At 40.6% G+C, this 27,876-nt stretch overlaps 1 protein-coding gene across 1 annotated transcript; it reads right to left on the reverse strand.

Annotated features, from left to right (window-relative positions):
• Window positions 1-51: 51 nt before the first annotated feature.
• Window positions 52-27,876, reverse strand: PPM1D (protein phosphatase, Mg2+/Mn2+ dependent 1D). The gene is made up of 6 exons (XM_076354868.1): window positions 27,312-27,876; window positions 20,184-20,412; window positions 17,488-17,612; window positions 7,561-7,751; window positions 6,509-6,751; window positions 52-1,193 (listed from the first exon to the last, which is right to left on the reverse strand). The coding sequence occupies exons 1-6, from the start codon at window positions 27,760-27,762 to the stop codon at window positions 639-641; spliced, it is 1,794 nt and encodes a 597-aa protein (XP_076210983.1). The 5' UTR covers window positions 27,763-27,876; the 3' UTR covers window positions 52-638.

The following is a 27,876-nucleotide window of genomic DNA, read 5'->3' on the forward strand; positions in this document are numbered from 1 at the left end:
ACTTCTTTGCTAAATACTTTGACGATTAATGTTACAAAAAATACAACTAAATAAGATACTGCATAGTATTTTAATTAACAAAGAAATCAACATTGAGCTGTGTAAAGCAAGACTCAACATCTCTGCTTCCACGTACATTTCATTTCTGAGTAGAGAAATCTAAAATTTAAAAACAAAATATAGACCTAGTGTATTCTCTAAAAGACATACTTTAGGTGGAACAGAGTACTACGAAAATACATATCTTCCATTCTGTTTAATAATTTACTTTAGTTAAAAAGTTGTGAAATTCTCGTCACAAGAGGCGTATACAAATTCATGACTTTAGTAAATTAACAAAAAGGAGTTGTTTTTTTTAAAACAAGGTTTAGCCCTGCTGTAACAATTATACAAGGAAGAAAAGAGACTACATTTATATGAAGGAATACAAATTTACACACATTTTACAGTGACTTATACCCTACACATCTACAAAATTCACAGTTATAATACAAGCAAGTACAAGGCTGGGATAAAGCTGTTTGATACCAAAAAAAGTTTCTACTTTAAAAAAAGATGAACAGGAAGAGTTTCAGACTTCTGCACCAACTTTAAAATTCTACTCAAGACCAAAACACACTTCCTTACACAAACGCCCTTCAGCAAACGCAGACTGCTTTCCTGGGCGGGTGGAAGAGTGAGTTGCTGAGCTTCTTCTGGCCCCGCAGGCTGCGTCGCATGGTCAGCTTGTTCGAGTTTTTGCGCTGAGGAGTTGTGGAGATGCCTTCTGGCTGGACACTAATGTTTCGACTCAGGCCACGTCTTGGCTTCTTCATAGCTGGGCCAGAGTTGGATTCTTCCAATGTCCTTTTAAAGTTTGCTGTGGGTGTCCTCTCTGCATCTTGGGCTTTTGTTTGGCCATTAGGAGACACCTTGAAGCCTTTTTGGTCCGTGCCTGAATTTGCGGAGTTGGAAGGGGAGAGACTGACTGACAAACCATTACTGTAGGATTCATGTATCCTCAAAGCCAACGCTTTGCTGCACTTCTCCTCCTGTGGACCCGAATCCTTCGGGGTTGCTCCTGAGGAAGGTAAATTGCTTTTGGCAATCTCGTTTGGCAGCTCTAAATATTTTTCTGAGATCATGCTGCTATGCATGAGGGGAGGAATAGGCTCAGAAGCATTCAGTCGTGGCCAGGGATCATCTTCTAAAAGCTGAGGGAAAAGAAAAAAAATATTTAGGCATGAACGTAATTATTTCACCCGCATTATCCTTTGAGGGCAGAGACAGTGTGTGACAGAACTTCTCTAAGCCTTATCAGAGACAGAAGAATCCTACTCCAGAACAGAGAGGCGGAAACAAATTCAGACTGCGGATCTGAGCTTGATACTTTGTGTGCACCAGCTTCACAGAAGCATTTATTTCAATTACCCAATCTGCAAGTGTCTCGTAAGGGCAGACGTAATCTTTTCATTCGGAGGGCTGTTCAGACTTACTCAGCCTGGGTACCTTCCTTTTCGCTGCTATAAAATGCTGAGGAATCTGCATGCGTCTGCACCAGCAGAAGCTGTTAACTTAGGACGCCACGTAGAAAGCGGTGCCTGCAACCTCTGTCCTAAGATTTTCATCAGTAGCATTTTCCAACACGCAGACGTGACTTCCCTCCTTCAGACACTGCGATACGTGCACCTGTACTGCCTTCTGAAGAGTTTATACATCAGATGGCCAGACGCTATTAGCGCAAACAGCAGAAAAAGTCTTCCGACCTTTGTTACGTTTAGAATTCTTAGTTACTGCATAACCAGGTTATCGGGGAGATTGGCAAACTCTTCCTTTGTAGGTGTCCTGACTGCATACAGAAAGGTGGCGCGTTGGACAAAGCTATTCTAAAAATAGTTACTGTTTGCTGTGCAAAGTAGCACATTTTATTGCCTAGTTTTATGCTCTACAACTTGTAAAGAAAGCAACTCCGTTCCTCGCAGCACATCTACCCACTCTCTGTGAAGCACAGTCATTCTGTACGTTGAAGAGGAGCTGCTTAATACGATGTCCTGAGAACCAGGGACTTTCTAAACCCTAATCCTACCTTCAGCTACTCATCTCTTCTGCAGCCTTTGAGAAGTGTTTTTGCCTCATTCTCAGTTTTACCAGCAGGAAAATGGGGACAATACTTGCTTTCACTATCCACAGGGGGATTATGAAAATTAGTATTTGTGCAGTGCCCTGAAGATATGAATTACGACCTTATTAAAGATTTAATTGTGAAGAAATCTCTAGTTACTCAGCGAGTCCTTCAAAAGTAAATTTCAAGGCCACATTACTCTACATACCATCCATGTAAGGCAAATGACAATGACTATTTTAAGAAAATAACGTGCTGAAAACTCAAATGCACATACAGCTGAATCAGAGTAAGTCAATGTAACATCTCAGGTGAATAAATAGATGCTTTTGAAGTCACAACCCAGAACAACTTCAGTTCCCCTTCAAGAAGAGATCCATGACTGCTCAGCACTTTTGAAAAAAAAAATCTAATAGTAAGGTTTAATAAAATGCACTCAGAAAATAATCAGAATTGTTTCTAGCATCTAGATTTGGTTTTCCACTCCCCTGTTGCTCCCCATGTGTAGATAAAACCATTTAGGTAATACTCTTTTACTACATACAGCAAGGCAAGAGGGAAGACCTTTATGATGGTATTTTAGAGGTTTTCTTCACCTCGGTTCTTGCAGAACCCATAAGAAAGCTAGATGACACACACAGACCAGTTCTGGTGACGTTAACTTAATGTGCTCAATTTAATTTTTGAAATTGTGTCTCTAGCCACGACTTGGGTTTTATGTTTTTATTGTGCGAGACGCTTAACACTGTGGCTCTTATTGCCAACATCTTTTGCTTGGTACGAATAGCTGAGATTGGATAAGGCTTTGGGAAGCCAAATGAAGTCAGAGGATGGACTGCTAACGAGGGATGTAACAAAACAAGAAAAATAAAACATGAATCACCAACTCCATTTCTCAACAATCTAATCAATCAGATTTTTACCACTGGCCTCAGGAATACTTGAATTAATTGGGTATTAGTAATTGTTGCCAGAAGGACAGGCAATTAAGAAATACTTCTGTTTCATTGAGAAGCTTTGATTTGGTCTCCATCTATTTCCAAATTAATTGTTTTGGAAGGTAGCAGCTGTTAAGAGTCAAGGCTATCGTGCTTCTTTCAGTTCTTTGCAGATAACAGGCAAATATCCTTTCCATTGCCACCTCTTTTGTTTTGCTGGCCTGTCCTCTCAGGGCGATAATCATTCCACATCCTCCAGGAGTTCAGACTGATCTGGGGAACCACCTCTCGTTTCTTTACAGAAACTGTGATGATCTCGTTTCAGTAAAATTCAACAGTAATTTTGTAAGAAGATTAATTACTGACCTAAATTAGTTCATATATTTACCTGCAGCTTTATGTATCAAGGTATTTATGTATTCTTTTGCAAGTGATCTTGTCATCATCAGGGGAGACCTCATCGCTCTCTACAACTCCCTGACAGGAGGTTGTAGCGAGGTGGGGTCGGTCTCTTCTCCCAAGTAACAAGCGATAGGACGAGAGGAAACGGCCTCAAGTTGCGCCAGGGGAGGTTTAGATTGGACATGAGGAAAAATTTCTTTACTGAAAGAGCGGTTAAACCTTGGAACAGGCTGCCCAGGGAAGTGGTTGAGTCACCATCCCTGGAAGTATTTAAAAGACGTGTAGATGAGGCACTTAGGGACATGGTTTAGTGGGCATGGTGGTGTTGGGTCGACGGTTGGACTCGATGATCTTAGAGCTCTTTTCCAACCTTAATGATTCTATGATTCTATCTATGGCCATACTTTCTTTTGTATCATCAACAAAATGGGGCTTTTTCCCTCCTATGAGGTTGACAGTATCACTAGGATCACAAAGGATCACGAAATAAGGGCACTTCTCCTGAATCTCTCACAAGTTATCACCATCAGAAAAGCATTCCAAAATGCATATTGTGAAATAGTTGTGTGGCTGTACTTCATAAGAAAACTGGCACCTTGTAATAAGGCTCCCTTTTAATGGCTGAGGCAAGGCATAAGAAACCAGGTATTCGACCGTTTTTGGGGAGAGTCCCAAATGCCTCAATTACATTTCACAATAATTTTAAAGGAAACATTGAGCCAGCAGCCCTCCTGCATGCACTGAATTTTACCCAGAAGGCTCCTGCGAAGTCAGACAGCTATATAAACGAAAAGCCTACAGTCCAGCCACTACATAACCACAGTTTATGGAAATATGTTTTTCCTTCCATTGTGGCTCTTATCGATAAAGCTCTTTGTACTATGAAAAAGATAACATTACTCAGGATGGTGTAGTTACCAAATATACTTACAGTTAACTACACAAAGTTCTTGTTTTGGAAAAAAAAAAAAAAACCACACCATACATGGAGACACAACTGCTAAGACATTTCATTATTATGATCTGCCTGGAGACATTTGTTTTTTTCTGAAGTATTTCAAAATTATTCTGACAGTACAGTGGTCTTTTTCTGTCTTTTTTCTTTTCAACTTCCTTCTCACACTTCTTTTCTTCTGATATTTACAGGTACTCTGTAAGGACAGTTGATGCTTGTTATTAAAGCAGAAACCTATATTACATTAGTACTTTTAATAAAAAACAAGTACTGAGAAAACAGGTTCTATGTCTTTAAATTGGTGACACCGCTTCTATTTTAATCCAAGAGGAGAAAAACACTTGCATTAAAATAGAACTAATTTATACATATATTATCAATGCAGACCTGTAGCCAGTCGAAATTTTCTTTTGGGTTTTGCACATTAAGCAAACAAACAAACAAAAAAAAAGGCCTTATCTACATGGCAAACACCAAAATTGTTAGTTGTCTGAAGTTTTCATCTCTTCACTCTTTGTGACCCCCTGCTGCAATTTATCTAGATTCATACACCACAGTTCACCTTAGATTCACACATCACCCCATCACCTTAGATGGGGAGGGGGAATCTTAAAGAAAAAAAAAAAAATTTTTCACTAAGTCCTTACCCAGAAATGCCACTTCCTGGATATTTTGCAGTCAATGTAGCTCAAGGTTTATTCAATGAGTACTGATAATAAATCACACATGAAACATATGGTACAACTTAGAAGTCTAGGAGTATTTAGAATTCAAATAATTTTTCTCCACTCAAGATTTTAAGCTCTTTTCATGTATTTTGCTAGACTGGATAGAAGTGAAGGAGACAGAAAGGTTGAGCTTGCCATTTTATCGGCAACTTGTTTCTACCAAGGGAACGTTAAGGACTCCCCTTTCTAATTTTTGCTTTCTATTTACTTTGCCCAAAGGACAGTTATCCAAAGATACTGCAGAACATCAAAGGACAGTTACTTAAATCAGGAGCAGCTGGTAATTACCGAAACAAACATCCACTCATAACTACACTCTAGTTCTTAGACAGAAAAAAAAAAAAGCTTCTGAACAGCTCTGCTTTATGTTAATGGTTAAAACTTCTAACCTGAAGAAAGACCTTGTATTGTATTATAATGTCTCTTTCTCTAACAAAGAACATTAAATCAACCAGAGAAAGATAATAACATCTCCCAGTCCAGAAAGAAAACTCTGTATAACAATGTGTGTTTGAATACATGAACCCATAGGTTACCTTAAAAACAACAAAACAAAACACACGAAGATTAAGAACACATCGAACACATCCACAAGCAGTCTGCAATTCATCAGCTGTGCAAGCTACACAAGTACATGGCAAGGTAGGAAAAGAAACTGTAGCCCAACCTTATTCTCTATGGGGATGTGTTGGGTTTTTTTCCTGTTTTTTTAAACCTCTGATCCCCCCAGTCTGATTCCTCTCTTTCAATAGCCTCCTTCTGATTTTGTGTGGGATCTTGGAAAACTTACTTTTAAGAAACAGTGCATTTAAAGTTATGTGAACTACATGCATGAAGTTACAGTAATCATTTCTTCTACATTAAGAAGGGAACACAGATCAACAACTACTAATAGATGATTGGGATTTTAAGAGTTACGAAAACATTATATCCCTAAATTCAGCAATTCCGAGAAGTTCATATGTTAATACTCCACCTTTGGTGTTCCAAAGTCTTTTAAGAAACATTGGAGAAATAGATGAACTTTTAACAAAGCTTTGTACATGGAAGTATTGAGGATATGGCTGTCAAGTTACTATCCTATAACTGAAATATATTATCTAGCCATACATACTGCCTAGTCCACTGCAGTTAAAATAAAACAAACAAACAAAAAAAGCAACATTAAATAGTGGTTTAAGTTGACAGGCCGGTAGTTTCTAGAAGTATTACTTTAATCACTGGCAATGGTCTGACTACACCATTGCCCCAATCCTACACATCACGGTAAGCTGCCTAAAAAGAAATTACTACCAGGGGAGGAAAAGGAAGATTCATACGTATTTAGTGGGTTCCACACTCTAAACATCTGGAACATCTGAAACACTGGAAAAAAAAATGTTACCTTGACAGGTGGGGTACAGCAGCGGGAGGGTGTCATGACATTCGTATCAGGGCTGCTATAGCAGGGACTCTCTGCCAAGTTGAGATACAATTCTTCTTCATTTTCCAAGTTGCTTTTGCTGTCCTGCAACGGCGAGATGCAGATTACGATGGCACTAGTGTTGTCTGCACGAAGCATGCGTTGCCTCCACCGGCCTAGCGCTCTGTTCACCAGCATTTTGGCGCAAGACTGTCGGTGCTCTCCCTGTGTGTTAGAAGAGAGGGACAGCCAGAGAAAGCAATCAGGTCCACTTTACTTTATAAACGCAAGACGGAGAGCTTATGTGGCACAGCCTGAAATACGTTATTCCTATATTTCATGTGCTAAAGTAGCTTGATTCAGAAACACAAGAGGAAATATTAATTGAAATGTATCTTTCTTCTCAGTGAAATATAACTGTAAAATCAGTTTACGGTAGAATCCACATATATATGAGTGCTTTAAACGATAAAACTGATGCAATGACTTGCATAAATAGCCTGGTTGTAACACATCCTATGGACTTCCCTAAAGTCTCTCAAGGGGTTTACAGACTATTTACTATCTGATGCTCAGATGCGCCACTACGTAAGTTCTCAACTGTTCTGTAAAATAAACCAGAGAAGAATTTATTTCAGACTTCGTACAAATCATGTAAAAACCAATAAACAATTGTCTGCATTGTAACGTGTCTTATGTGAAATAAATTTCATTTTCAGACACTATTTTGTATAACTTCCTTAGAGAAGGAAAATGTTTCTCTTCTTTATTACTCACAGATACCACCCTGGTAGTCAAATTTCCCCAAAATGACAACCAAATAATTTAAAAACAATGTTAGCACGCATGGTATTTGGCAGTATGTGCAAGCACAGCATTAGCCACGTTGTAACAACTTACATGTTGTGGCAAAACTATGAATATGCCTGAACAACAATGCCATTGTGAGGTACTTTTCATACATGCCAGACTAAGCAATTTTTAGAGGAAAAAAGTATTACATTTCCACAGTGACTTATAGCCACCGCTCTCACCATGAAGTATTTTTTCTCCTCGTGATCCTGGCACATGGAGATGGCATCTTGAGGTGGGATCATGTTCCACAGTCCATCACTGCCAAGGATAATATATTTGTGCTTCTGGGGATCAATTGTGTGCACACTAGTGTCAGGTTCAGGAGACACAACAAATTCACCGCTGTAGAAGTCGTAGCTCCAAAGATCACCTAGCGAAGAAGAAAATGCTTTTGAATTGTTACATTGCACATGAAAATATGAATCTTGGAAACTACAGAAAAACATTCCCGTGAAAACAATTACCACCAGTCTCAAGTCACCAACAGTAATACAAAGTGATTTCAGCACAACTACTGTTCTGCTGCTGTCACTTTCCAATCATGTTTATTAACATGTAGCAATTTAAATAAAAACACATTCAAACCACCCTATGTTTATAGGAGGTCTTCTACTCTCTTAAAACTAAGATTTTCAGAAAAAAGGGAAATATAACAGATTAATACCTAGAAAACAGTGAAACCTCAATATCCAAACTAAAACCTATCAGAACAACTAAAGGTCTCCTTAAACAGAAGTAAAGCCTTACTTTGTTGAACCCACACCAAACTTGGAAAAATCTGCCTTTCCAGTTATTGGTACAGTTTAAATACTGGAGACAAAATCCTTACTTCTTGTACAGGGAATCTTGGCACAGTTTATACAACTAGGTTGGGGTTTGGGGGGGGGGGGGAGGATCACATAACACCCTTTTTCTCCCCAACATCATATACAGCATTAGATGTCAATCTGCATCACGATGGTATGTTGCCCTGCAGACCCTAACGAGCCCTGCTCATAGAAGGAAAAAAAAAAAAAATAAACAAACCCACCCCAAATGAAAAACCCCACCTTTTCACACTCAAGGTGCTAAACTGCCTTTTTTTCTTTAAAAAAAACCAACAAACAACAAAAACCAAAAACACACACCTGAGCTCCTCCACAGCCATCCAAGCAATACAGAAACACACGGTTGTCTTGCTGTGTATGTATTTGTGCATGCAGGTGCCACAGAGAAGTAACAAAGGAAGAGGGCAAAGGAGGAGAGACTGAAGCCTTTCCCTATTAACTTCTTTTTCCCCTTCCTCCTCTCTCCACAGCATTAGCATCACTTTCAAAGCCATGCAGTGCTGCGTTAGAGTGTCTTTCCAGCTGAACACCACGTGCCAAATTTTGGAGTTGGAAAGAAGCCACAGGAACACAAGCAGTGCCTGGGTTCCAGCAGGAAAGCAGAAAATGAGAGCTAAAGCCTCTCCCTTGGAAGGCCTCAAGCAGTGAACCTTTCTATTTTTAAATCCTTCTTGCTATGCGAATGAGTTTGGGGTCACCTCACCAGTAACGATGGCCTGAACTGAATCTGAACACCACATCTGAATCAAAACATCTACTGGTTCGAGTGCTTCCTCCAAACCATCCTCAAGTAAAAACCACTCCAAGAGAAAAATGCATTTCCATATAAATTTACTTCATTTATCAGGTATACTTGAAAAAAATAAGCTTTTTCCTAAGGTTGGACCTTTAAATCAAGAATGGTATTATGCTGCGTTAACACCTTCTCTTCCTCCCCCCCCCCCCCCCCCGTGTTCATACATAGCTTCCTATAGTGATAAGCAACAAAAAGTAACATTATTATTTGCAAGCACTGGCTAGATTTTTCTGTGCAGAACACAAGGCTTTAAAAGTAGAAATTAATTAAAATGTCAAAGTTGAAAAGCATACAGAAGCTTAAGAACTCCAGTTTAAGAGTAAGGTTTTGTCAGGGTTTTTTTTCTTTGCTTTTTGCCGGCTTCAGAAAGCATGCCTGTAGCCTTCTTCCGTGTCCATCACCACCCTTTTAAAGATAATAAATAAGCTTTTTCTCTTCCTACTTCCTTCCATTAGCTTTGCCTTAAGCTATCAACCAGTTGAAAAGACTTTTCCAGAATCAGGAAAGGGAATACTTCAACTCAATTACTCCACTTCACCATAGCAAGCGTGGATGGTCCATCCTCATTAAAGCACCAATTCACCTTCATTGCAGCAGCGGCAGACAGAAACACATGCTTTTAATAAGTGCTAATTAAAAGCCAAGCCTGCTTGTGTAGAGGTGCACTCTCCCTCCGCAGACTCACAACAAAGCAAGCCAGCTGGCAACAAGATCAAAATAAATACTGTAACAGAAGAGCTGAGCTCCAGCACAGCAATTATTGTATATGAATTGCCACGAAAAGTCTTCATGCACCGAGAGTTCTTCACATCATGTCTGTCATGGACACAGCAGGTAAAATAAACAAGAGCTTAGGGTCTTATAACAGCCAGATCTTGGAATCAGTGGCAGCATCAATTTCCAACATGCATAATATTTTTACGCTTTTATTTGCTAGTTTGTTCATACTCAAATGTTATTAGCTGAATCATTTTTTTAATTAAAAATACTGTGCTGTATGATAAAAATAACCTGATGCTATTTAATTTTGGTTCATCTACGCACATGTCACCATGCCCATCTGCTGCTCTTCCCGAGAAAACAGCCAAGTAATAATCACACTGATTTCAGAGAATCTTCCTCCAAGAGGAAGAAGGCTCCTCATGGGGATAATGGGGAATATCGGATCGGTGATAAAGGGGACTCCAAGGATTATAAACTTGCCGAAGGGCACACAGAGATTCTGGGAACACACAAGATGAATCCACACCTCACAAATCACAGGCCAAGCCCCTGACCAGGAGCCCAACCTTCCTAGTTGCCATTGAAAGCCTTCCAACCTCAGTGTCTCTCCTCCACAATGAGTTGCCCTTCTGAAGGCCATGGTGGAACTATACACTGAGGTGTGGGCTTGACACCACAATTAATAGCTGGCATGTCATGATTTGCCTTAGAACGGCTGCCAGACTACCTGGCAATAGTAGTCTACATCTTTGGCCAAATCCAGGTGCAAATCTGCAGCTAAGCTACATGTCTACGGTACTACCATCATTCTTAACTGGGGAGGGGGCAGAAAGAGGGGAATTAGATACTACAAGAGGAAAGTAATTTTTCCTGAAAGCAAATAGTGAAGGGGAGCTAAACCAAGGACTCGCAGCTTCAAAGACTAAGTTTATTAAACACACATTTTTCGGCAAAATGCATTCTTTCAAATAATCTCCTGTGGCATCACCTCTGTCAAAGCAGCATTCCAAGTTTGCTGTAAACGTACAGTAAGAACTGAATCTCCATGAGTTTTAAATTCAACTGTACTCATCATCTATTCAAGCTCAAAAACCTCTAGGAAATACACAATAATTTATTTCCAAAGTTGTATGATGGAACAGCATTAAAGCACAATCAGGTATTAACTGACCAGCTCCAGACAAGTCTGGAGCTACTGAAAGCTAAATGGAGCTCTAGATGTCACGAACTGAAAAAAAATAAAGCTTTTGTTCTTTGACCCAGGAAAAATTCCACAAAGTGTATTTGAAGCCTGAGGCATATAGAAAAATCCATATTCTTCCTTCCTCAGCCTAGAAGGAAACAACCAGTACTTGCGATTGCCCTAAAGAAAAGGGAAAATTGCCTTCGGTGTTCATCTTTCGTCAGTCCACTCCCATAAACCCAAACTCAGACTAATCAAGCAGGCAAGTGATCCTTGGTAGAACAGTACTGCATAAAGAGTACCTTCACTTAAAAGAATAATTCTCACAGATCCTTCAACTCCAAACTAGCAAAGGCCAACCCATGTCACTAGAGTGAGGCACTATTTTTATTTATTTATCTTCCTAAAGGGCAGAGCACCACAGATTGAGTCAATGCTTTTTAGAGCTGCTGCATAGATAGAATACTCATGTCAGCTGTGTATCTTTCTCTGGCCAGCTGGAGAGCACAGCATCCACAGCGGCTGAGGAATAGACAACAAACTTAGGAAGAGCCACTTTACATGGCACTCTGTTACAATTCCGGGAAGGAAAAAGGGAAAGGAAAGTAAGCCAGAGAGCAGAGTATGCTTTTCCCCAGGCGTTTCAAAGTGCTCTGAAATCTTTAATTCTGTCCCAAAGCAAGTAGACAGACAAGCGACCCTTTAGCAGACTGGGAAGCCAAGATAGTAAGATGATGTGATATGCCAAAGGCTAGTATTACAGAACTGGAATGCCAGGTTCTCAGACTTCACTTTGTGAGCCATACTATTTTTGTTCTGAATTAAAAACCAAACACTTACAAAACTTAACAATCTTGTTCTCTAAAAACTTACAGATCAGGAATATTTCTTTTGGTGTGATGCTTGCATATTTCTTTTCCAAACCAAAAAGAATGGTATTAATGTAGTTCCTTCCATATTTTCCAGAAAAATCATACCTGTTTCTTAGTCATGACTCGAACCAGAATAATATACAGAGATCTACACAAAAATTACATTGCATCTTACAAAATGAAAAATAGATGTTTGAAATCATATACTAAAGGAGCAGGAAACTAATTTAACTACCCATAAAAACATCAAAATATGTAGTCTATCTTATCTGCTTACTATTACCTTTTAAAATACAATGGAAAAAAAACTACTTGTAACTCAGCTGCTGCCAAGAAAGTAACTGAAGTTACAAACAAAAACACCCATCATATAAGTAGACTGGACTGGATTAAGCCCAAAGCTGCCTTATAGCAAAAGTACGTCCAGAAGTCACATAAATCAAGACTGTCATTTATGTTTCTGGAGCATGCTGTTTTGAATACAAAAATATCTTTTGGTTTTAATAGAGGAAAGAAAAGTTTACTTTTATAAGTCAGTCAAAACGAAAACCCAGTTTGATTAATCCCAGATCTTTTTAAATCAAAGGTTTATCTAAAAGGTCTGTTAGTACAAAGAGAAGACTTGCAGAACTTCCTTTTTTCGCTGTCAATGAGGCAGCGCTGCTAGGAAGCAAGACAAATCTCAGCAAGGATACAAACAGTAACCGCTTAAAACCATTCAAGGCTGAGCTGGGGTGGAAAGCGTTTTCACCAAAACTCGTGGTAACCTAGTCCTATAGCCACAAGAGGGCATCTTTGGCAGTCTAAAGATGAATGCAATGCAATGTCCCATTCATACAACCCAGGAATGATTAAAGACAGTTCGGTCTGAGGGATGGGGACAAAAATGGAGGTAGCAGCAAGCAGGAAAGTTGCACAGGTAGCACTCGAGGCTTTAAAACTTTCATTGCTCCTTTAGGAGTACTTTTTTTACGAGCTTCTTTTACATACTATTTCAGTCAAACCTGTTGAAAGAATGCCACCCTCAACACTATGTAGAAAAGGAAAGCACAGGCAAGAGAACAGTATTTCAACAGCAAATTAAACAAATAATTGCATTTAAAATGAAAGGTGAATTAAAAGCTGCTCATAAGGCAGTCTTCACCATGACTGCTCGTCTCTGCTTGTACGTGAGCAAAATCACAGGCAAGAGAGGAAAAAAGGTGTCTGTCTAGGGCTACACCAGAGCACACTGCATGAGAAAAGCCTGCAAGAACTGGTATGCAAAAGTAGAGGTGAAGAGCTAAAATGGCATGCAGAAAGCTACTCACAATTTCTGGCCTTGAATTAAATCCTTCAAATGAACACTAAAGAGGAATTTCAAGCTTTAAAAGACAATCCTAGATAGCATTTGCTTAGCTGAAGACAAGGGGTAAAACAGAAGAATGCACTGACCAAACCTGGATAGTTCTACCTTTAGGAGAAAAGTTTTATTATTGCTTTTCTATATTGCCAAAGAAGAGAGAGCTAAAGAGGCACGCAGAGAGACCTCCACAGCCCCAAACATTCTCATTGGAGCTACATGGATCCGCAGATGCCTTCACATGATCCATATAACACACAGATCTGCAAAGTAAAGTACATACTCTACATTTTTGTACAGGCATATGTATATATTTTGTCTTGGGGGTGAAGAAAGTTATACAAGCTAGAACAAGACATCCCTAGGACAAGGCTAGAATCCCAAATGCACCTCAAGTTTGTCTGTTTATATAGATAAAATAAAAAAGCAATTATCAATAAAACCTGGAAAACGCTGTGCAGTACTTAAATATAACTCACTAGCTTATGCAATTCAAAAAACAACCAAGACCCATTTCTGCCATCACACCACGCATTACCAGTCAGCTTGATCAGGCTGGGGGACAGCTGGGGATATGAACTTAAATAGCAACTTAAGAAAACTACAGTGAGTTTAGGTTACACTTACAGTCAACCTACAAAGCTCAGTGATTAATCACACCATTTGTCTGCTTGTTTCTACATTCTGTTCTTGTTTCAAGTTATACAATAAGATACTCAGAGCTCAGACTGTAGCTTTTCTGTACTTCCCCTGCTTTGTATACCACCTTTGAAAGTTACACACATGGCCAGATTTTACTTCAAAATTGGTCTCCAAAGATCAAAACTCTTTGTTCCATTTTTCCACAATGGGTTCAACACATGGGAACAAAACACACATCACGTACACTTACAGCTTTGTGCTTATCGTCCCAGAAACAGGTCTAAGTTAATCTATTTAGACAGATGTTATAGCTGAAATGTAACCTTTCTGCTACCATGTATCTTGCTATTCTGTTATACAACCGCTGAGCAGGTTATTTCCCCTCTCAGCATTCTGTGCCCAAGACATGCGCACGCAAACATGCTCATGGGAGCCTACAATGCCTTCCCGAGTGCCACATGCAGTTACTGTCTCCACAGGGAGACAGTAACTAATACATGATGCAACAACATACACAGACTCTTCGAAACACACAAGCAAGTTACATGATGGCTTGTTGCCCCTGAGCATCTGCTCTATGGTATCCCAGCAATTTGCACACTCACAGCCTTGACTTACGCAAAGGGATTTCAAGTAATTTGAGTTACCTCACACCTGTTTCAGGGACAGGCATATAAAATGGACAGTTACCATGAAACTATGGGTGCCAGGAAACTTACTCAAACGATTACACTCTAAGGAAACAAAATGCTCTTCTGATCAGAATGGGTAGCAAGTCCTGAGGTGAACAATTCTGAGATTGCACGGGATTCATAAGCATCTATTACAAGGCAAATTGGTATAAAGAAAGATGTTTTCATTGCCCAGAAAAGGTTAACAGAAGTAGCTATGCTTAAAATGCAGAACACTCCGCTACAGTTTAAAATATTTCATTAGAAGACTTAAAACCTGTATACAGTAAAAGCAGCATACAGATACTTTACAGAGGCAGCATGAAGCCTAAATATTTCTGACTTGTTATGGGGCTATAAATAAAATAAACGTTACTTACATGCAGTCACTACTGTCGTAAGAAGCAGTGGTAATAAAAAGTGCATACCACAAATGCTTATTGTAGGGCAGAAAGACACTGTAGACAATCAGAACAGTAAAGGGAAAGTCAACGGAATTAATCTGGCCAGAAGGACTTCTATTGCACCAGTATCCTTTCTGCTGTCCAAATATTTGACCAATGCAATACTTTTCCACAGCGTTTTATTCCTGCTATTTCTAAAACCTCTGCTGTACTCCTTACAATGAGTGCTAGACTTAAGGACTGGATGATGGATGAGAGTACATCAACATATTTTAAAGTGTTGTAAGAGAAAGAAAACTTAAAAAAAACCCCAACACCACCTACATTCTAAATTTTAGGGTTTTTAATTAGATAATCTTCCCACTTTAAAGATAGTAAATTCACAACTCTAGGTTTCTCTTCACGGTGCAGAGCAGAGTCTTGAGAGACTCTTGCTCTCCTACTAAAAATTATTGTCCAGTTATTGTCCAGTCTGGGATCTGGATGGGATTTCTATCAAGAATAACAACCAAGTTTGGACTTAGCAAAAAGAATCACTGTGCTGGATCTTAGCAGGATTGACTAGAGTATTGGTAACCAGTACATGTCAACACTGACAGTTATTACTCCGCCTGGAGAAGCTCCAACACAGCAGTACTGTGCCAACCAGGGTAGCAATCTGGGAGCCAGCCAAGAGGTCGAGCAGGCCTCAACAGCATGAATGCAAATGGCTTTAGTCGTGGTAGGTCTTTTGTAAGCAGCGTAAGGGGCATGCTGGCCTCAGAATGAAGTTAAATCCTGTTTCCAAACTGTGAGCGTCTGTGCACCATCTGGGTCCTACAGAGCGAAGCAGCTGTGTTCCTTTTTCCAGGAGGTTTGTCATACCTCCTCAGAAGGGGATGCAAAGAGCCTACGGAGGCTCCTTGAGCAGGCAAACACCAAAACACTTGTCACATTGTAAACCTGTTTCTCCATGATTTGAAGACGCCAGAGCCCTCTTTTAAGCTTTCACATCTGCTAACTTTTGAAACCAAGAATTGTTAAAAGATAGGTGTTCTCATTTCTTGGACCTGAGACTCTCCAGTAATCCTCTTCATCCACGTAACTGGAGAGAATGCAATAGGGGGCTGGCAGATGCACCATTCCTTGAATTCCCATCTGCACACAAAACCCAGCCAAATCCTTTTGTTCAACTCGCTGAGAGGAATCACATCAAAAGTCATCGAGCTATTTAGACAAACAATAAACGTGCAATCATAGGAATGAAAGATTCATCAAAATTAAGCATACACTTTTTGTAATCTATGAGGAACATGTACCCTTCTGCAGAAAAGAGGGAAAGAGGAATATGTTGCTCAGTGAATGAAGATCTGTTTGCTAGTCATCTATTAACTCTGAAGGATTTCTCAAACTCTCGAGTCAGTTTTACTAACCATAAAATAAGCATCTATCTTGCCTAAAATATGACACATAATAACGACTCATAAGATAGAGAAAAATGTCCACAAAATTAAAATTTTATTTTTATTGAAAGATCACCATTCAGCCACCTAGCCAACTGTGACTCCTTCCTTGATATATAGCTATCTTTTACAATGTTAGTTATCACTGCAAAATTCTTCTTAACGCTGTACAAATCCACGTGAAACTGTATCACTGCCTTTGAAATAAGACACAGTAATGCTATGCAATTATCAAGATGACCACGGTCCCAGAACGGACTGTCCCCATGACACACTGCCAGCTGATCTAGGAACACTGACAACACTGTCACGTAACTGTCAAGCTTGCCAAGAAGACATTAAGTCACAGGACAGTTTTCACAGGTAAAAATATGATACCACATTTCCATGAAATTGAACCTATACTGGGTACATCTGGATAGAGAATTCTTCACTGGGGCAAAGGGAAGAAGGAAGGAAAGAAAATGAACTACAGAAGACTGGAATTCTGCAATGAAATTTAAGGAAAAAAACTGACCAAAACCCAGTAACACTCAGGGGCAAGAGGCATTCAAAGATTAAGTTATGAAGTACTTCCCAAAAACCATTCATAACAAGTTTGCTAGGTACTGTAATATGCCTTTTTATCCCCTGAATAAAGTCTTCCTCAAAGATAGTTTCCCATTACTAATACCCTTGCAAAGGCAAGTTATAGATAAAACACAGACTTGACTTTCATTCCTTTGTTCATTCTATGCTAAGTCTTGAAAGAAAACAGATTCACCGCATAAGGAAGACCAAAGTAATTCGTATGCTATGCAGCAAAACTTACTCCTACCACCACCTAGTCAAAAATTACAGTCCTACTATTTCAGTAAGGAAAAAGACAAATGTGCTCTCCCATCTTGGAGACACATACTGCTTTGTACATTTTCATTTGCAACAGAAATGAAGTACCATCCTTGTAAGACGGATATTTAAAATCCTGCATGTTGTAGGGCAAGTCCTTCACTCACCAATAACACCTTCTACAGCTTTATTTGAAAAATGAAATCCATATTGTATTAAAAATACTTTAAAAAGGCCCAGACTTTCAGAAGGCCTTGTAATCAAGGCAAGTGAGTAAATCCCTCTAAACTATGTGTTTTGGCAAAGCAGAGTATAATTCCGTTCTGGTGGCCTGTATGCAGTGGTGTCTCACTTTCCAAACATGAGCATAACTTACCAAGTGCTCTAGCAACTGCCAGGAACGGAATCTGGTCAATGACGGTGCTGCGGCGCACAGGGCCGTTGTGAGTCAGGCGGGGTCTCTTCCAAACGACACGATTCACGCCAGACTTGTTGATCACGCTAAAACCATCAGAAAGAGGCAGGGGTTAAAAAGGAATGGAAATGAAAGCATGAAAGTTAGTTTCAATGACACAAAACCGGTTAAATATGGAAACATGGAGTCAATAATGACAGCACCCTCAGCAGGGGAGTCCACAGCACAATTAAGTATTTCAAAACACACGGTATCACTTAGATAGTTTCATTCCATATTAAGCCAAAGGGAAAAGTGAGAGATGAAGGGCAGAAGAAAAAGCAGGGGAATGAAGACCTGGAAGAAATTCTGGCTAGCTGCAACAACCAGATGTAAGAGTATCTTTTAATCTGTCGGAGAAAAAGCAAAACTGAATTTGCTTTCCTCAGATGAGGACCATCAACATCAACTCACTGGGGTGGAAATATCATGTAGTTCCTCCTTCAGTTTTCTCCATCTGCCAAAGTTCAGCAGTAAAGAGCAGCACAGTACAGTGGAAAAAACAAAACAGAAAGGAACAGCCTCCTGTAGGGATTTCCTTAATGGTGCACCAACATGAGGCAGAAATAAAAGAGGAATTGTTCATAGTTGCTATCTGCTGAAAGCAGGAGATAGGAAGAAACAGCTCTGCATTTGAATGTTAACACCTGCTCTAAGGCACTGAGCACTGGTTTTAGTTCTCACAGATGGCATTAGAAGGGTCAAAGGAGAAGCTACAGAGCAAGTAAATGGGGCAGCTGTTATGGGGCAGGGGAGGCAGGGAAAGAAGAAGAGAGGGAGTATGAGCCATCAAGCAAGAAAAGGTAATGGAGCAAAGAACTAGCAAAGCTTGGTCCCAACCAAGTTAAGAACTAGATACTTAAAAGCTAACTTTTATCCAAGGAACAGCCATTGGTAATTAGAAACTGAGAAGCTCTGGAACAGCCTCAAGATTCCTCATACTGAAGCTATTCAAGATGCACTTCCTGAGACTTCAAAGGCTTTAACAACAAGGGCATGTTTAGTTCCATCCTTTCACATGCACAGTGCGGCAAAGTCACAAACACCACATCCTAAAATTGATCTCATCCATTTGTACAACTAATGACCACACAAAGCTAACTTCAGTCATTATCTGAGAGAAGATCTCATCCCACACTTAGAGACTGTTACTAGGAAAATACCATTTTTAATGAAAGATTCAATTATGCTCTCCCATTAACTTTTCCCAATTCATTCTCATGGAAGAGAAGACATTAATAAGCATAGTTGCACAGTTCCACCTCACTCCTACCATTTGCCTCACAATAGGCTGCAACAGCCAGCCTGGAAAAAACAGAAGGAGCACCAGTAAAATTTATTTTTTTTTTTTTTTTTAAAGATTTTTTTAACCATTTCTGCCCAAATAGCAGCAGCCTCTGTTTGTCTCAGCCCAGTGCTTCTATTTAAATGTTACTTTCATATATTATGTGGCATTAATTTAACTACAGCTCATTAAGGCAGAATGAAATGAGTTCCAGGGAATTCTTCTTTGAGGCTCCAGAGACTTTCAATCCCCAAGATACACAGCTTGGAAACCCATACACTTAGAAGTACTAACCTAGCAAAACTGCAAGTTACCCTTTCTGAAAAGCTACCATCCCTAATACAGCTAACTGGTCGACTTCCACCTGCTAGAGATACAAATATCTGAAGGTTAATGAGCTGACAGGGTTCTCGCATGAATGATGTCAACAGGAAAACCTTCAGTGATCTCTGCCTCTGAACTGCTAAGAGGAGGAAACTGTGCCCATCCATCTGGTGCAGTACTGTAGAACGAAAGAACAGAGAGCTCCTGTGAAGCTACGCCAAATGCGAGCCCTGAGGTTTGTCTCAAAACATTAGTGCCATCTGATAAACCTGCCTGCTTTCCTCCTCAGTCACAGGGAACACACATCAACCACAACTTGGAGATGTTCTAACCATCTGCCAGCGCCTGACAGTGAAGAAATTACTAATGTAAAGATACATGTTAAAATGCGGTATCCTAACATTTTCAGTGTATATTTAAACACAGCAAATACAATCTCTTGTTTCAAATCTAAGATTTTTTTTTTTATGTTCCTTAAACAGAAGCTTTGAAGAGCCTACTCAACAGCTGCCACCGTCACCTCAGGAACAACGCAGAATGCATGAGTATAGAGTATTTTTTGTCAAAACTGCTGTGTTTCCACCATTTGACAAAATGGATATTCCAGAGCTCATATCCTTATCTATATGGAAAGGCAATTTTTCCCCCCCTCAGATTTTAAATGAAAAATAGGTCAAATATCAGTATCCCCACTTTCAAAGTTTTCAGTGAACATTTAGAATTGTAACCACACCTCAGCTGCATGGGAATCCACCAGGAAATTACAATTTTGTTTATACCGGAAATCACTAGCAAAAAGTACACCTGTGTCACAGAGGATCACTATAACTTACTCCCCAACAAGCTAGAAAAAAAACAGAGCATAACGAGGGAAGGAATATAAATAGACTATGAGATTTACCAGCTTGCTTGCCCCCCCCTAAAACAAGCAAGCTTAAGCCTAGTTTAGTCAGAAAGACACAAATAGCACCCAGAGATCAAACCTGAAGTAAAAAGCAGAGACAGTTACCTGCCCCCAAGGCCTTCAATTCTCTCCCTTTCTTTGGGAAGTTCCGGCTTGTGGTCCTGTGTCACCTCCACAGCTCTCACAAAGTCGTCTTTGGGGTCATCCTGGACTCCCAGCACCACTCCTGAATCGCCAACATGAGCAACATACATCTTTGACCCACGGATAATTACCACACTGGCAGTAGTTCCTGACGTGCTTGGCAGACCTGTCATGGTCTTCGGCCACTCTGCTGCAATGAGAAAAAAAAAAAAGCAAATAAAAATACCTTTGTTTTTAATTCTGTGGAACTGGTAATGTTTTGAAGATCAAGATGAAGGGTGTGTCACAGAGGCTTGCGTAATGTTACAATACAGAGTGTACTTAACTATAGTATGGCCAGGCAAACTAGTATCCTCAGGTCGTCCCCCCCTTAACATCACTCCCCTAGCTACAGCTTAAATTGACACATATATCTAAAGCCAGTATCAAAGCACTGAGATAGGATTCAAAAAACTGTCTCCTCCGGTTTAATACTCCAAGCATCACTAGAAGAATATGGAGGAAGATGTGCTTCTTGAGTGTTGAACAGGATCGATCAAGCGTTTTGTTAAGATCTACTGTTCACTTCCCTGTCTGAAGCAGTAGAAATGTCATGAATTAGGTCATTTTGTCTGGATATTTGACTGGCAATCAGCTTGTCTGGGCATTCCTGACCCCCTCGGAAGGAAAGAAAATGCTATTTTACTTTTATATGCTGAACAACATTTTCAGTTGAATAACATCTCAACTGTTTTATTCACATTTCCTTTTGGAGGGCTGAATAATGCAGACTATTTAAATATGCTACCCATAACCCAACATCAAATCTTCCGCAGAAGATATCCCTTGAATTCAGAACAACAAAATACCTATACTACCGCGAACTACATATGCTCAGGGAAATCTTCTTTCTCAACTGCTTTGCCCTCAAAACACTTATGTTAATTTCCTATTACACCACACTCCCCACTTAAGTCCAATCCAAATTTCTCTTTCACACCTTTTCTTGTCTATTTTTGTGTCTACACACGCAAGTTCATCTTCTTCCAAAACTCCACAAAATGACCGAGACAAAATCCCAGTTAAGAAAGATTAGCCATACCAGTCCTCATCCCTACTTCAGTACCCTCAGAAAACAGAATTCAAGTTCCCAGTTATCGGTTGATTTCAACTGTCAACAGCAACCTCATGTTTCTTCTTCACTGCACCCACTCATGTCTTCAGACAAACTCAGAAGGGAGACTCATCCCCTTGTCACATTCTATCTTCTGCACTTCACAAGTCACGCTTGTACAGTGCAATATAAAAATTCCTCTGTGATACACATTCTGTTTGCAGGAAATACCCAAGCCAGACTGCCACAGTACTACATTATTTATTCTCCTATGGCACAACAAATACACAAGAAAAAAACCAAAACACAGTTGGGCCTTCCCCTCTGTGAAAATAGGTATTTTAAACTTCAAAAGTCTTAAGCAGATGCAAAAGATTAGGAACTTAGTAAGTTCTAGTGCCACTGAATGATGTTCAGATGCCCGAGGCAAGGAAGAGAAGACATGGAAGACGTGCTGAAGGAGAAGCAGAATTATACAGAGAGTCTGATGAAAAAAGCTGCATTTTCTCAGTGTTAGCTACCAGGATATCCAGCATAATTTAAACGTTTTAAGTTCTAACACAGTTCTAGCTTTGTGTTCTAAATACTAAAATACACTTTCTCCCTAGGAGTAGCTTTATTTCAAGAACACAAACATTCAATCAGCTTATTGGAAGTACTTTATCTGGCAATTTTAACTGTGGATATTAAATCTAACACATTCCAAATGGAAAGCAAATGAGGGAGGAAGCCAAGTGGTAATGAGGACTTCAACCATGCTCTTAACAGAAAACAAGCTGCAACTAATGAGTTTCTGTCAGTGTAACAACCCCTCAATAGCAATAAAATATATTAGAGAGTCAAATCAGTCTTTATGGGAATGAAGAGCACAGAGAGTGAAATCACCCACTTACGAGAAAGACAATGATACAGCAGCCTCAGATTTTAGGCTCCAACAGAACCAGAAATTAGATCTGCCTATCATCAAGGGATTTTGGTTTATGCCTCGCTCCTGTTTAGAGATAAGTATTATATATATCATAGCATGTTCCTTTCTTTATAGAGATTGTGTCTCATCAGAAGTTAACAAAAGTGTCAAAACCCCCGAGTTTTCTTCTGAGCTCAAGTATAAAAGTCAAAGTCACCTACCCGACTCCTCCACATATCAGGAGCATGTTTTCATCAATCTTGTAACTTAAGCAATAGGACATCTTTCTAAAACAATTTTTCCCTCTACTTGAAAAACACTACCCTTCACTCAGTTTTGTAACTCAACCGGTTTTGCAGCTGGCACATCAGCTGGCAAATTGAAATTGTCACCTGCTGCCTAGGACAGGAAGTATAAAGTGTTTTGCTTCATGAAATTTGACTTGGTTGCATAATTCTTTTCCCTTTATTTATTTGAAAAAATAAAAAACATTTTAGTGCAAACTATGCGGAACTCCTAAAAACAAACATATGCAGGACACTATCATCAAGAAAGTTTTCTTCCTGGTTGAATTCTTTTTCTACATACTACCGTGACCCAGCAAAACTCGCCAAATACTATTTTTAAAGCCTATTCTTCTTACCTTGGGGTTTTTTTTCCTTGTATTTAGATACAAGACAAAATATTATTTTGACTTATAAAAGAAATATAGGCCTTTTTTTTTTCTTAAGATACCACGATAGTCCAAATGATCAGGTATGATCAAAAGGCATTTTCTTCTCTAACAAATTAACTGAGAACATACACTAATTAACAGTTGAGAGTAACAGTGCATTAAACTCTTCCTTTTGTAGAAACATCAGCTCCAGTTGCCATTCTTATTTAAATACACATGTAACACTTCTTTCCCTACCTGTCCACACCAGCTCCAATAGAAACACAAGCTTTTTCTTAAGCACACAACTGGTATTAGTAACATCCCTTCAAAGTAACAATATTAAATGCCATCCACTTTTGAGTTTAGAACTTTACTTCAGTAAGTTCAGAGCAAACTATTGCCCATTTTTCATACCACAAGTTGACAGATTAAAAAAAAAAAAAAAACTGAAACTACAACAAAGCTCTCAAAACAAAAGTCACACTTCAAAGATATACCCGAAATGTCCCTGGATGACATGCCATTTCTACAACTTTAGCAACAGAGAAATACCTCTAGGTAGCCCTCTGGAAAAACAAAGTTAGCTGAAGTTTCCGTGTGGGCCTGTACCCCTAGTTCTGTATTTATTGTCATTAATTATTAAGCTATTTATTAGGAACACCGATACATCCCAGGACAGACATGACTCTACTACAGCTAGGGGGCTTTGGATCTGGAAATCTCATCATTTACAAAACAGTGCAGTGCACACACTGAACCAGCTGATGCAAATGGAGAGTAGGAGGTAAACCCACATCTGTGTCTAGCAGGGTACTAACAACATTGCCTGTTACAGACGCTCACAATACCTGCCCACAAAATACCACATTTTCCAGTTTAACAGATGCACTTCCCACTCTTCCGAGAAAAAAAAAAGAAAAAAGATAAAAGAAAAAAGAGGAATGCATGCTAAGTGTTCAAGCTATCTGAAGCTATCAAATTTATAATCTAGTTTGTTCCTTACAACAGCAGACAGTTTCAACAGACAAATCCATGCAGCTTTCCAAGACCGTAAGTTGTTTACACACAACCTGCAATTACTTCTTACTTTTTTCACCCTTCTGGTGGAAGGGCCGGAGAGAGGGGTAGGAATTGGTTTAAAACAAACAACCCATCCCAAACAGTATATCCGTTACACCAAGATATGGATCCTACACCTGGAGACCCTAGCTGCAACAGAAAAAAAAAAATACTCTGCCACAGCCTAAAAAGCAAATTCACTTCTGATGGTCGGCGTGTGATCTGAAACACACAGACTGCTCCAAAATGCCTTTGTGGAAGTTCTGCTCCTGTTTATTTTTGAGAATGATTCAGGATTATTCCAGGAATCAAAAATTGCTAAAGAAAATATTTCATTTTTATTTCACTGTTTTTATATACATGAACTCAAACTACAATACCTCATTTCAAATTAGTTTGATTTCAAAATTCTTATTAAGCTTTCAAAAAAATGCTATATGAACTTTTAATACAGCAATAGACCACAAAAATTTTACATTATCCTGAAAATCTGCATTGCCTCAAGTGGTCTAGGTCCTTTTCGGATAAGAATACATACATAAACTCTTAAACATTTCTAAGAATAATCCTGAAATTAAGACTTTGCAGTGAATATTACAAAAAAACTTGTTATTACACAAGAGATGAAAATATTATGACTTTTATTGCTTTAATTAAATTTAATGGGAAGAGTTATAACCAAAGCAGAAGTATGCAACTCTTTCTAAATTGTCAACTAGTAATGCCGAAAAATATTTTTAAAAGTATCAAGCTAAATACAACATTTAAAACCAAGCTCTTGGCTGTACAAATAATGAACTACCGAAGAAACATAGACCAATGCAATCCTCAGTAAATTCACATCAAAATCTGGGACCTCCTGAGTATGCCTCTTGTAAACACCTTTCCTACCACTGCCAGTTGAAGCCAGAAACAGGCTTCAAATGAGACCTTTTACTCCGGAAATTACTCTTTAGCGTACAGATAATTTTATTACTATATAATTAACCCAAAAATTATCAGAAATGACAAAGGGATATTTTTCTGGTTTTATTCTTCTGGTACTCTCATCATCAGTATGTTTCCTGTCTATCACAGGAGATGGCCGCTGGGATGACCCCACAGCTTCCAAGAACTAACACAGCAGCTGAGCATGAGCTTCTCTTCCAAGGGCCATCAACTGGAAGCAAGAGACTCCATCCTTTACACCAAAAATCCAAACCATTCTCCCACCCCCGTTTCAAGATACCAAAATACCCAGTCTCCCTTTCATGTCCATAGTGTCACTAATATACAGTTAAAGATCTGCTGTGCATATGATGATATGGAAAATTATTTACTGTAAGTACAATTTGCACTGGGATTCCGTAACATAGCATGAGAAGTTATAAACTAGATATAGAAATGCTTTTGTCCCATAAAACTCTAGCTGTTATGCACATGCAGCAGAAATCAGTAAGACCAAACATGCTACGTAGAAGTTTACTATATAGCCTACCTAAAACTGTCATCAAATGCTCATAGCCAGAGCTATGTTGCTTCTCACAACAATTTAAATTGGTTCCACAACCCAAGTACTACTTGCTAAACACTCATTACCAAAATAGTATTTCCTGCACTCTGTCACTCCACCTCTCTCCATTTTGTATTCACACATAGTTACAGTGACAAACAACAGATCAGGGATACTACAGCTAGAAAACTAAACTCCTTATCTTTCTCCCCCATACCATCTTTCCCTATTCACACATCTTTCTCCTTATCATGCAAGTCTGCAGCCCAGGAGGTCATGTGCCACTCACCACTGCTCCCCAGCATCAAGGTCGTGCTCAAGTTCTGGTGCTTCTAAAATTCACACCCTTTCCTTTCTGTCCAATACCAGTGTGCCCTCAACCTTCCTATTCCTTCCCCCCGTATCTTTTTAAGTATCTGCATTTGCACAACTTCTCTATTTCGCTAGTCAAGGAAAATGAAAAAGAAAATGAAACTGTTTTGACACTTTAATCCCCACCCCATGAATCACTTCGTTGAAACCCCACAGTGCTCTAAGTGCAATTCTTGCTTTTTATGTTTGCCTCCCAAGCCCAACTGTCTATGTTTTCGATCCTATTTTACTGTGTTCCACTCCTGCCTGCCTGTCTTCATACGCTGTTCACGGTTCTTATATTTCCTCTTTCTGGGGCTTTTGAATACAGAAATGCATACACAATACACACACACACTCTACACATTATATATAAACAACAACCATACCAAGAAAAAAAAAAAAATCCCTTTCAGAAACTCAGTTCTGCAGTCTCACTAGATCCCAGGGAGAAGGAAGAGTACAAGAACGATTACTGTCACCTGTCTTGTCACTCTCCTCTCCTTTACCCTTACCTATTTAGGACCCCAACTTCTATCCTACTGTGGTTAAGCAAACTATCTATATAACCTTCAGGATACTGAGTGCGTTTTCTATTTTGTCCGGTACACTGCCTATTCCCCGATGCTCAAAGAATAAAATGAGCTAATGATTTACCCTTTATGAAATAGCCACATTTCGAATCCTTCCATCAGGACTCGAAACAGCTGGAATCAAGGCACAGTTAGGGAAAAAACACTGTCCCAGCCCATTTAAGTTTGCTAAAATTACTTTTTTTTCTTTTCATGATACTCTGGACAAGGGAAATCTAAGGGGGAGTTCCGTGCAATTCCCCAAGGCAACAAGATTAAGACCTCCCAATAAATCGAATCTGGAGATCCGACTTGCAACACCCTGAAAACAAACTGCAGCTCTATAGTCACACCATCGTCAGCTACGTAGCACAACCGTCCTACAATGCGTCCTCGCCCTCTGATTATATCTTTTCTCCCACAGCTCGCTCTCCAGTTTTTCTTGTTTTACCGAATTACTTGAGTCAACATCTCAAGTCACATCCCGCTTTTTCCTCTCCTCCCCACTCCCTGCACACAGATGGTAGCGATGCTACCAGCAGCGTGGATGCCCTGCTCCTAAGCAGAGATGGAGGGAGGCTTTCAAGCACGGAACTCACAATAGTGCGGGGGGGGGGGGCGGGCGGGGGGGGGGGGGGGGGGGGGAAGGCGGCTAAAAGCGGGACGTCCCACGCTTAGGGGACACCAGCATACGGGGAAAGGCAGCGACCGGCGTCTCGGGGTGATGTCGGGGGTATAGGTGGGCAGGGGGACTTGCTGTCCCCTTAGTTCTCACTGCAGGGCCCTGCAGAAAGGAGAAGAGGAACCCAAGGGAGAGGCGCGGCCAAGCGCGGCGGCTGGGCGGAAAGGCCGCGGGCCGGCAGCGTTACCTGCTCCGCCGGCGGGGACCGAGGCAGGAGGGGACGGGGGCCCGGCGGAACGGGGGCGGCTGGAAGGCGCCAGTCGCCTCTAACTTACGCAGCTTTTTCCACATGGCCCGGTGGCAAGCGATGAAGCCCTTGCGCAGGGCCGCGCACACCTCGGCCGGCTCCGCCGAGCCGAAGCCCTTCTGCTTCTTGATGAAGCCCCACAGGTTCTCCCGGGCGAACTGGGCCGCCTCCCGGCCGCCGTGCCCGTCGCACACGGCGAAGAAGGCCACGGAGCGGCGCGGGCGCCGGCCGGAGCCGGGGCCGGGCGGCAGCGCTCCCTCCTCCGGCGCCCGCGGGCTCCCTCCCCTCCGCCGGCCGCTCTCGCCGAGGGGGTCGGCGGCGCGCGGGCCTCCGGGCGCCGCTCCGCCTTTGTGCGGGGGGCCGCGCTCCGCTTCGGCCGGCGGCTCGGGCTCCACCACGATCTGGGTCACGTCCTCCATGTATTTCCTGCCGCCCTGGTCGGAGTACACGCTCACCCCCAGCGAGTACAGCCCCTCCATGGGGGGGGAGGGAGGGGGTGAGGCTCGGCGCGGCGGCGCCCGCCGCTCCCCGCCCGCGATGGCTCCCCGCCCGCCGCCGCCGCGGACTATTGTTGATGTCGTCGGCGGCGCCGC

This window comes from Aptenodytes patagonicus, chromosome 17, assembly GCF_965638725.1.
Source record: "Aptenodytes patagonicus chromosome 17, bAptPat1.pri.cur, whole genome shotgun sequence".
Lineage (NCBI taxonomy): Eukaryota > Metazoa > Chordata > Aves > Sphenisciformes > Spheniscidae > Aptenodytes > Aptenodytes patagonicus.

Excerpts from the sequence above, each read along its gene's own strand:
- PPM1D (XM_076354868.1), bottom strand. The coding sequence starts at position 27,762 with ATGGAGGGGCTGTACTCGCTGGGGGTGAGCGTGTACTCCGACCAGGGC. Across the intron at positions 20,413-27,311 it reads GGCCATGTGGAAAAAGCTGC|CAGAGTGGCCGAAGACCATG; the intron begins GTAAGTTAGAGG and ends TTCTCATTGCAG. Across the intron at positions 6,752-7,560 it reads AGGAGAAAAAATACTTCATG|GGAGAGCACCGACAGTCTTG; the intron begins GTGAGAGCGGTG and ends TCTAACACACAG.